General features: G+C 40.5%; 1 protein-coding gene across 1 annotated transcript; it reads left to right on the top strand.

Moving 5' to 3' along the window:
• The first annotated feature begins 4,246 nt into the window (after positions 1–4,246).
• Positions 4,247–10,540, top strand: LOC130911590 (breakpoint cluster region protein-like). The gene is made up of 7 exons (XM_057829267.1): positions 4,247–5,831; positions 6,039–6,076; positions 7,812–7,841; positions 7,910–7,994; positions 8,738–8,936; positions 9,024–9,103; positions 10,407–10,540. The coding sequence occupies exons 1-7, from the start codon at positions 4,247–4,249 to the stop codon at positions 10,538–10,540; spliced, it is 2,151 nt and encodes a 716-aa protein (XP_057685250.1).
• Positions 10,541–11,898: the final 1,358 nt, after the last annotated feature.

Genomic DNA, 11,898 nt, shown 5'->3' with positions numbered 1-11,898 from the left:
TGTGTGAAAAACTCAACTAAAGCATGTTTTTAGGTAGAAGCCTGGTTGTTCTCACTGCCTGTGTTTGTCTTAACAAATGTGTGCTTTTATTTTCTTCAATGCCTTCCATTGGCTCCCCTGTCATTAGAGTGAGTATCCATTTCTTACATCAACTACATACTGAGCCTTCAAAAGTACTCAAAAGTACTCCCCCTGGAACTATTCCATATTTAGCATGTTACAACCACAAACTCTACTGTATTTTATTTGAAAGACCAACACAAAGTTCATACATGTAAAGTGGTAGAAACTGAGATCCAATATCGATATCTTATAGAACAATTTTTAGTTTCATCCCTCAGCTGCCTAGAGTGTTCCTTGGTTGTCTTCTGAGGGATCAGACCTCCGACGCCTACCCAGTGTTGGTTTTCTAAAAATGTCCATCTTGGCTTTGTCTGACTAAACCTATCATCTTATGTCAGAGGTTTCACTAAACGGTTTCCCAATACGGCTGCACTTGTACCGAGATTGAATTGCTGAGAGTTTAAGTTTACATGATAATTGGGTGACATTTGAATGTGATTTCCTGCACTAGATGCTATTTAGGGATATCAGAATAAAGAGTGGCAAGGATAAATGCATGTCACATATTTAACACTGTAGTTTCCCTTCCACTTTGTTTCTTCGAGTAGCTGTATCACATTAAATCCCAATAAAAATACATTGAAGTTTGATTGTAACATGATAAAATGTCAAAAGTTCACGGTGTGTAAGAACTTCCAAGGCCCTGTACATCACCACACACTGTCCTATTGAAGTATTTCAGGATTTTCTCATTTAGATGTGTTTTAAGCTAAGATCTCTTCATATGTAAACATACATATGCAAGGAAGTAATCATGCCATCATTTCACCACATCTCACTTTTGTGAACCTCACTGTGTGCTGTACTTTTCACCTCTGGACACTTGCTTATATGCACATTGTAAAATGTTAGATTTTCATTCAGGCTTCACACACTAACTGTTTCTCTTTTTTGTTTTTTCTAGGTCAGTTTTCATGAAAGCTTTTGGCAATCAGAGCAGAATAAGAAGTTGGGAATCGTCTTTCCACAAAGTGTGCGCTCACGCATAATCTCCCTCACTGCAGACACCGTGATGACCAGCAGCACACACACACGGGTGAAAAGAACATGTTTTCAGAATGCATACAGTTATCCTGCTAGTTGTCCCTTTCTCCTCCAACTTCTAACACAATAAAATTCCCGCAGTGAGTCACACATTCCTCTGTGTGCAAATGCTAAATTAGGACGATTATCCAGCTATATGTGCAGGGATGTCCTGAAATGCTCCCCTCCTGAGTCCTCCTTGCATGAAGAAGTTCTTCCATTGATAGCTCGTCAGTCGCATCGGTCACTTTGCAGAAAAAGTGGGTTGAATGGTCTTAGCTGTACATCAGTGTACAAAAACATTCATGCATGCGTTTCAGCTGTATGTAGGCTTTACAAATTTGTATTTATAGATTCTAATGTATAATACTCTAATGACTTAAAGAGCGTTTTAAGAAAGATAAAGAAAAGTTGTAAAATCACTTTTTATTGTAATGGTTTGGGTCATTTGCACAATGTTAGACATGAATACCTGATTCATGCTGAACTTGACTGTGCTTAACCTTAGCATTTTTTTTAAAAATAGTATTTTTTTTTTATCCCATCACTTAACGTGAGAATACCACTTACTCTGCCAGTTAATTTCATGAATTAGCCAATAGCATCTAGGTTAGCAGACTGTCGTTCATTTCACAGTGAACCTGCAATACAGCTCGTTTGATTTTTCTTATTGCCTTGACATTCCTATAATTATCTATCTTTATCAACTGCTGTAAAACTGTGATTTAATGTGAGGAACCCTGTATGGCCTCCTCCTGACACCTGGTAGAAGAACAATATTAATCATATGTAAACGTCAATCATTACTGAAGGCTGATAATGATTGTACAGTAAATACATTACCGAGGTTGTGATTTCAGGTAAATAAAATAATCTAGTATTTGATTCGTTGTCTTTTTATTTTTATGTCGCCAATGCCATATTTTTAAGGGGATAACAGATACATTTATTGTGGCACCTGTGGTAACAGGTGTGATAACTTCAATAAATTATTTTATTGACTTGTCACAACTCACACTGAAACATATTGGAAGTATTGAACCTTTAATTCATGATTTATAAAATGAAATCACTGATGCTATTTCCAATCCTGCCATCATAAACACTTAAGTTGTAACAGCTTTGGTTGTGACTTACCAACTCTGGAAGGTTTGATGTGAAATAAACAGTAAATATTTGAGGAGGGTAAATGAGAGGTCATCAGTGGACCTAAAAAAAAAAGAACCCAAGATTTGAAAATGTGGAATAGTTGAAAAGCTCTCTGTGTGCTCCTACCCTGAGAAATGCCAATGGTTTACAATATAACAATGGGAATAACTTCATCAATCCTGGTAAGTTAAGTGGACACTGAAATGTGGTGGGGAATTCTTCCCTTCTGACAAAGGGGAGAATTTCTACTAAGGCATGCACAACAAAATAATCATTAGTAGGTCCTAAGTGCTACTAGCAAGTGATTTTGACTACAAAGTCATAAATTTAGAGGAGGGAAGTCTGAAATGAAACTATTCAACGAATATTTGCATGTAAATATCTCAAATTAGAACTGGGTGGCTAGTTCTTGCAAATTATCAATGAGTTCAAAGTCTAAAATAATTTTAAGATTTAAAATTTTAATTTTAGAAATAATCCTGACACATTCAGTCATCACTTTATCTCAAAGTTGAAATGTTTGCTTGGAGCCTTTTTTTTTTTTTTTTAAATCGAGCAAAATTTTTGAATTATGAATCCTAATCTCACAATTACGCCTTTGAAAATCAGGTCGAGGCATTTCAAATTTCCACACTAAAAACATTCACATAAAACAGAAAGTGTGTTGGGACAAATATTTGCCCCACCAGGGGGCGCTGATAAACTAAGGTTCTAGCATCACCACTGGGATTAATCGCATTCACTCAGCTGGTACAACTACAGTCTTTAAACTGTACCCTGAGGTAGTAAAATATATTAATGCAAATTAATATGTCAACATTAACCTGGGAGGGCTGAAATTAAAAGCAGGCACGTGTTTAGCTCCTTAGTTCCCCTTTGATTTACGGATTGATGTTGAGATTAGAAAGTCGGTGAAAAATTAAACAGAAAAACGAGCCTTGTCTTTTCAGAGAAGTATCTCCAAAAATAATGGAAGACATTTAGCAGTCAATTGAAGAGAGCCAGCTTTCCTGCTCTGTCCCTTTAACCAGTCGACTCATAGTTCTCCTGGTCCCTCCCATTCTTGCAGCCCCTCTGTTTTACTGGTCGGAGATGGGAGCGCACATTACAGCAGCAGCAGCACCACGATCACGTCGGAAGACACGGGATGAATCTAAGGAAGGGGAAAACCAACAATACCAAGCAGGTGCGCTGTGGAGGATATTGGAAAAAGAAGTCAAGTTTTTTAGTGACGCTGTACCCAGCCGCTTGAATCAGTAATTAAACCTCTGCTGTTGTGGCCTCTCGCTTTTTTGCGCTTTTTCCCCCAATCCATTCTCCCCCCTACACTGCTGGCACAAAGACGCTTATTCTAAGGAGCTGCACCTGGGATTACAGTCACTCCGAAAGAGTGAACAGATCAGTTACATCTAAAACGATGGAATGAGAAGCAGTGACAGTAGGTAATAGGAGCAGGATTAAATCACTTAATTCTTTTTGTGCCCCTGTAAATTCCCCTCTGATACCCCCATCCGTCACCCAGCGAAGACATACCGTCATTGTCTCGAAACGACTTCGATTCACTGTTATTTTTAAACGTTGTTTTTGCCGGAATAATGCACAAGAAACTCTATTATGTCTATAGATTTTTATTCACTTTTGATTCATTGCGCATTCCCAGTTTTTTCCTCTGAATGAGCTGCCGGTTTCTCTTGTTCAGGATGCGACTGCGCAACCTTCGGCAAGTACCAGCAATTTGGCTGTGTGTTTGTGCACGAGTTTCCTAATAGCTTACAAGAAACAGTTCCCCATTTTTTTTTAATTGGACGTCGCCATTGTTTGTAAAAAGGAAAAACAAAGCAACTGTGGCGTACTGGACTCAGAGGGGTCAAACGGTGCGCCCTTGGCATCACACCAACCCCCTCCTTGTGTCTGAACCAGGGTCCGTCACAGAAAATAAATCAAGCACAATATGGTGGAGCCCGTTGGATTCATAGAGGCTTGGAAGGCACAATTCCCTGATTCGGAGCCCCCCAAGATGGAGCTGCGGTCCATTGGAGGTATTGAGCAGGAGCTGGAGAAGTGCAAAGCGTCCATCAGACGCCTGGAACAGGAGGTGAACAAGGAGCGCTTCCGCATGATCTACCTGCAAACCCTCCTGGCAAAAGAGAGGAAGAGCTATGACAAACAGCGGTGGGGTTTCAGGAAGACACCATTGAATGAGGGGGTAGACCCTGCAGCCACCCAGGGTGCAGAGTCACCATCTCAGCAGCCCCACATGCAGGAGACTGGTGGAGTTGGAGGTGCTGGAGGATACGCTGTGGTGGATAGGAGTCATTTTCAGCCACTTGGGGATGGTACTGGCAGGTCCAAACCTAGGCCCCCACCAGCCAGGAAGTCAGCTTCCCATGGAGACGGCTTGGAGTCAGCGTTTGACTCACCCCAACAAGCAGAGTCTACATCCTGTGACAACCTCGATGGCCTCTCGCCATCTAAGCAGAGGGGTGGCATCACCCTGTCCCCCCGCAGGCCCACACTTCCGCCCCCAGACAAGGATCTGCCTTCTGACCCCAAAGATAAGCTCGGGATGGGACTTGGTGTAGCAGCTCTCAGGTCCAACTTTGAGAGGATCAAACGGGCCAACTCTCACTCTGCTGGAGATGTAGGTAAGGGTCAGGAAAAGCAGCTACCACCACCACCATTCTACACTAACATGGAATTCCATCATGAGAGGGGTTTGGTCAGGGTCAACGATCGGGATGTGTCGGATAAAATCAGCTCCCTGGGTACTCAGGCCATGCAGATGGAGCGAAAGAGGTCTCTTCATTCCCTCCCAGGCAACCTGGCAACAGTGGCAGGTGAACTTCGTGCCAGGCCGGTGTATAGAGGACGGTCTACTGAGAGCACCTGTGGCTATGACGCAGAATATGAAGACGGGGAACCCAACCAGCGACATTCAGGGAGGGCCAATGGGGGTAAACCTCCACCTCCTCCTTGGCAACCATCTGAGTTCCAAGCCTACTCCAGCGTCTATGTTGGTGGAGTAATGATGGGTGAAGGTGGCAGTGGAGATGGACGTGGAGGTGGCAGTGGAATCGCAATGAGAGACCACAGTGGAGGTGATGATCACCTCCTGACCTGGCCACGCCGCTCCTACTCCCCAGGTAGCTTTGAGGATGCTGGAGGGGGTGGTGGCTACACACCAGACTGTAGCTCCAACGAGAACCTGACATCCAGTGAGGAGGACTTCTCCTCTGGCCAGTCCAGTCACGTCTCTCCGAGTCCCACCACGGCCTTCCGTCGTCCCTTCAGAGAGAAGAGCAGGTCACCTTCCCAAAACTCCCAGAACTCCCAACACTCCTATGACAGCAGCAGCCCTCCTACGCCGCAGTCTCAGAAGCGTCACCACAGGCAGCAGGGAGGCCATGTGGTCATGTCTGAGGCCACTATTGTGAGTGTTCGCAAGACAGGTCAAATCTGGCCTCCTCCTGTCCACCATGACCTCCTGCCCCATGGTAGAACATCCCATGACAACAGTTTTCACGGAGACCACTTAGGTAAGTAAAGATGACTTTTTCTAATCTTTTTTTTTTTTTAAGATTTTGTTGGCCTTTATTTGATAGTTAATTGACAAGAAAGTGGGTAATGAGAGAAGGGAAAGACGTATAGCAAAGGTCGCCAGGCCAGGAATCGAACCTGCGACAGCCCCATCGAGGACTAATGCCTCCATTTGTGGGTTGTGCTTAACTCATGCGCCACCACAGCACATCCCCTTACTATCTCTAATCTTTGTTATGCTGAGGTTAGTCATTCTTAAATAATCTTGGCACTGATTCTGCTTTGTATAATATATATCTCCTCTTAAAACCACATGTTGGATGAATGCATTAGTGATTAATAATGTTAGTTGGACTGGTGTGTGCAGTCAAATATGCCAAAATGTGTGTCCTTTGGATGGCCTTGCGTGGGAGCCAGATGAAGATCCACCTCTGCTCATTCTTGGAATGTCAGTCGGGTGGGTGAACAATGAATGTGGCCAGTCTGGGTTGAAACTAAAAGTCTAGCCTTTCTCAGGCGACTCCTCTGGCTCTTGTACTTAATTTAAATAGCAGGTGTCTTCCTGCCTGCCTGGCTTTTTGTCTTTTCTTTCTCATTCTCATTCTCCAAAAAAAGAGATGCAAGGTGACTTTTTCTTGATCTACAAACATAATGTCTTCACCGACATTTACAGTTACCACCATTGTTTAAATACGCTGTATAAAAAACACAAGTCCTTTTTGTTTCACAGCCTGACCTTATATTAGGCTGATATTTCCTATTTTAGATCAGTTAGGATCACCTACATTTGTTCTATTTAAATGGCAGAAAATTAGAGATTTTTTATTTTATTTTATTTTTTTACAGATGATTATTATTACTTTCTTCAAAGTCCAAAACATGCATGGAAATTTATTATGCCTTTGGCTTTGTACTTTTTTGATAGCAATCTGTCATGGATTTACTTTAAGCCACCCTAATCACACTGCTTCCTCATGTGACATCATGGGAAAATCAAAAGATATCAGTCTCAATATCAGGAGTAGAACTGTCTGGTTTATCTTTGAATACACTTTCAGATTTCTGAAGGTGACACATTTATCTGTTCAATAGATAAACAGCATGGGATTGTCCAGTCCTCATATGGTTCAAAAAGGAGATGGTCCAGTGTCCTGGACTGGTTGGTGTGAAATGTGTGTATCAACCCCAAAACAAAAGCAAATCATGCTATGATTATGTTAATGAAAGAGTGCCATTGTCTACAGTGAAACAAGTCCTTTCACAATGTGGTATGAAAAATCAGTCAAAGAGGAAGAAGCCATTACTCCAAAAGAAATATAAAATCCCAGATTACAGTTTGCAAATGCACTCTGGAACAAAGAACATTTTGGAGCTTTTCCCTGTGGTTTGATGAAACAAACCACAACCAAACACCCAAATGACTTATGAAGAGGATTAAACATAAGGCCTGTAAACCTTACTCAGTTACACCAGTTCCATCAGGAGGAGTGGACCATGCTTCCAGCAGACTATTGAGAAGCCTTCTGCAATTTAAGAAAGTAATGGTAAAAAGATGTAAAAATAATCTCACTCATTATTCTTGTACTTAGTAAATAGAAATAATTGTAGTTATCCTGACTAATCTAAACAGGAAACATTAGTGTGATCTAAATTCAGACAGGAATAGAGCTAAAGGGTTTTGTCAATACAGCATATGTAAACATCTGGTTTTAGTGCCTTTATGCCTCCACATAGTAATCTGCCTGCACTCAGTTACTAACCTTGAGCTTTTGGAACAGCACAGCTAAAAGGATGTGGTGCTTAGAAACAAAGTCATGGACTATCTGGGTAACTGGGCTACCGGGACTTGGTTTGCTGTAATTTTCTCAGAAAGTTTCCATTGTACAAGCTATGCCAGGTCGTAAGAGCTGAAAGCAAACACTGCTCGGGTGGCTCAAATATTTGGTACAATTTTAAAACTTGGAATGTTGTTTACTAAGGTGCGGTTAGTAGAAGCCATGCGCATTTTGGTGAGTTGCCTGTCAGTGGGATTCGACTGTGGAAGTGAGTAGTATTTTGAGTCACTGATGTATTATAGGAGTCTTGGACTGGCGCCCTGTTTGACCAGACAGGCATCACATGCCTGCAACCGGGGGAGGCGCAAAAGAAGGAAAGCATTGAAAGTAAAGATTGTCTTAAGCTGCTGCTTCACAAAGTTATTGCATTCATCACAAATGCCTTTTAAGCTGTTGCAACACAGGATTCAGTTCCAACATGTTACTGTCACTCTTAATAGCATTAGCATCTGCAGTCCGGCTTTTGCTCACAGGTCTCACTGCATCTATAATTCATTTATCTGAAAAGAATTGGGAGCCCTGGTGGAATTAGCTAAAATGCCTTTCCAAACAGGATGCGATTATCAAAGCACCGCTGTTGCATTGAAAGCAAAAAACATCTTGCATCATGTCAATTAAAAGGCAAATCCCATCAATATTTTAGCACAATAGCAAAAGTCATTACACTCCACACAACACAATCAGGATTGTTTGAAGGTAGCTGCAAGCCCAGAAAGTCTGTCTCCAGCAAATGGCTGGCTAATTCTCCAGCTGCTGTGTTTAGGATTATCACAGCACTATCTGCCCTCTTTGTTTTAACATATTTTCCACAATGATGAGCCCAGTGGGGCATTTGACAAGCTGTAAGGCAAGGATGGAGATGGATTTTGGGCAGGAGAGGAGGTGGGGATGTGTTGCAGACAGTGATGCATTTAGTGAAATAATCATAAATTTGAGCTCAAGATGTAAAACTATTTAACACCCTGCAGACTGGTCATGTTTTCTACTCGAATTAAGCAGACGTGAGATAGAGCAAGCTGGATGACCGCAATAAGAGCTGCACAATTTGATGTGTATTTTTATGTTTTCAGATAATGTTGATACTACAGAAAGAAGGGTGAAGAGAGTGTATGTTTTGTATGGAGTGGATGATGCTAATAAAGAGTGGGACAGTGCTGTGAGGAAGACTGAGGGAGGCAGAGTGCGAAGCAAAGCTGTCGTTTCTCGCTTCAGCGGTCCGGGATGTGGGGTGCTGCAGAGAGGCGCAGATGGGAAGAACCCTCCCGTTGTGTAACAAACACACAAACTCAGGCTCAGGCACACACAAAGTTACACATTCTGGATATTTCATACCTCTCAAGACTACTTTGGCTTCAGAGGATGGCGTACACAGAGCATAAGATCACTTTTTGACTGTCCATCCTCTGATCATCCCAGCAATGAGTGCTTTATGCTGGGTGATGCTTCATTGCAAATAGAATGTGTTTTTAAGGATGAAGTAGTTATAAGTAGACCTGTCAGATTTGTTGTTTCATATGTTGAAATTATGAAAAAAAGTGTAAGTGATTAGGGGAGGAAAAGTCAAAATGATGTGGAAAAAGAACATCAACTGTCAAAATGAAATTATCGTTAAAACTTGAGACAATCATGCCTTTTGATAAAAAAAAAGTGTATGCCTAGTGTGTGTATAGGCACACACTCTATACTGAACTTGCATGAAACGAACATGGTAGTTTTAGCAATCCGCCTTGTTTTTGAGATGTCTTTTTCAGTTTATTCTCATATTTGGACTTCAAAAGCAGAATATACATCTTCTCAGCATTTTGACTTTAATCTTAAAATACAATTTCTAAAATGGCTAAAGACAGCAGTCTACAGGATATTTTATTCACTTTTTTAGAGATATGCCCAATGGTGGAAAACCTAAAGAAATTTAGAATAACCAGTGCTAAGTTCAGTAATAGTTTTAAAGTTAACTTCTTAATTAAGCAGAATACCCTGTGTTTTGTTGCCTTCCCCTTTATAAAGTAATGTTGATCCGTGCAAAGTGATGTTTGCTAATTAATTTATGGCGTTATCTTCAGCTGACTGTTGTCTGCTGATTCAAAAAATAACTCTGGTTGCCAAGCAATAGGCATAGCTGTTTTTATGAGGCTGCTTTTTGTGGCCAGACAGATGTCCAAACACCCACTCATCTTTTTTTCTCTAGCAATTAAGTGTAAGAGTTTTTAATCTTCCCTTTATCTTTCATAACGTCACCTTCCTAAAATAATAGCCTAAGTAATATTTGGCCAAAAGTGATTCTTTTTTTTTTTTTTGCCTGAATCAACTTAAAAAGGGGAGCTTTTTTATTTTTTGTTTTTGGAAAAATAGCTTTTGAATAAAATGGCTTAGTGCATTATTTTAGGAACGTGACAATACAGCTGTTAGACTTCTTACTCTTTCAAGTTGGGAGGGTGGGTGAGCTATCTACACTCTGCGATGTCTCTGGTATTCTACAAAAATTTGGTTTAAGTCATAGATTTGTGTTAGTAGATGCAGTTTTGAAGTATGAGCTAAAGACAATGACATCCATTGCAGACTAAATCTGATTTCACTGTCCGTGTGTTTATAAATGCATTCCTAATTTGATTTTAATGATTTTAAAGATAGTACCTTGTGAGTTACATTGAGTTGTTTTGTTTTTCTTAGATGAATGAGCTCTGTGCATTTAAACTTTTCTGTCCTAAAAATGTGATTCAACATTTCCATCTGTGTTAGAGCACAGGGAGGAGGCAGAAGAGGGAAAGGAAAGCTTTACAGTCAGTCTGGTGTGGCACAATGACCGCTTTTCACACGGCCTGGGAGTGACTACGCCTCTTAAAAAGACTCGTTCAGTGTTTGCAGTTGAGTGAACTTGGCAGTAAGAGCAGACACAGTAGCTACAGGCTCAAAGTTAGGAAGATGGGAAGAGAATGAGATTAGATGGAGTTAGAGGGGGGCAGGATGCTGGACTTTCTTTGCCAGGTGGTGTTCAGGTCAGCTCACCGGGGCTGATGCAACCTGCTCAGGGAACTGAAAACTGTCCCTTTGACATTATATCAGGAGGCTGGTATAGGAACATTTGAACGGTTCAAGTTATTTGTTCATATGAACATTTATTTTATTTAAAATTGGATCATATTCTTTGAGTTGGACTGTACTCTTAAGGTCCCAACTCTGTCTTGAAAAGTCTTTAAATGTTATGGAGTTTAATGTTGACACTTTTCAAGTCTTGATTTTTATGGAAAAATAAATACAAATCTGGAAACTGTTTGCAGTTCCCAACTTTTTTTCCATTTCATTATCTAAAATATATCAAAATTATGTTTTTTTTTAAATAAGCACCTTTTTTACAATTATCTATGTAAAATATCATTTATCTTGTTTTTGGCTAATTGCATCTTGATATCTACATAAGTTATTGACCCTCTTGGTTCTAAGCTATAGAACCTATTGATAATGAACACATTCAATAAAACCATGTTTTTAAATCGTCATCTCATATTAGCATATTAGCAATTTATCTGGCTAGCCTGACTAAGATTATGGAAACAGTATTCCTTGTGTATTCAGTAGAGAATATACACCCTTACCTTAACTTACTGTATATTTCCAAACCCATGACAAAAATTGAAAACTCTCAGCATAAAGCAGAGACAATGTGACATGTTTTCTGCAATATTTGCTCAATTTCATGAATATTCACGTAACAGTGATGGATATAGTTTCCTTGTATGAAGGTTCTTGCATTTCTGATTGTATTTATTTACTTTAAACCGTTCTGCGGTCCTAATAATGGCCAACACAAAACGCGAAAAATAAAACAATTGGAAGATTTTGCTTTGTTTTTCTGTTTGTTTTTATAATGTAGCATGAAGTCTGTCAGTCGGCACTGGTTCCATGTTTTAGCAGCAGAAGCTCAGCGTGGCACCATGGTTGATGTGGAGTTGCCAGCTTGGCAGTGGAGCGGCTCTCCAGTGAGAGTCAAACTTCTTGGCTTGGTTTTTGGGTCTGGAGCTCTTTACCACTGACGCTTCTTAAATTAAATGTCTTACAGAATGCCTATATGTCTTTGAAAAATTTTGAGATATCTCCATTACTTTTTTTCAGTAAGAAGAAGCTGATGTGTTAATAGGACATTCCCAACAAATGCACACAAAAACACACAGTCTTGAAAGAGTAATCAGTCCTCTTTTCTTGTGTTCATTTCTTCTTTTTTTATGTGAGCTTG

This window comes from Corythoichthys intestinalis, unplaced genomic scaffold (genome assembly GCF_030265065.1).
Source record: "Corythoichthys intestinalis isolate RoL2023-P3 unplaced genomic scaffold, ASM3026506v1 HiC_scaffold_63, whole genome shotgun sequence".
Classification (NCBI taxonomy): domain Eukaryota; kingdom Metazoa; phylum Chordata; class Actinopteri; order Syngnathiformes; family Syngnathidae; genus Corythoichthys; species Corythoichthys intestinalis.
The sequence above is the reverse complement of the archived record's forward strand: the minus strand, read 5'-3'. Positions and strand labels throughout refer to the sequence as shown.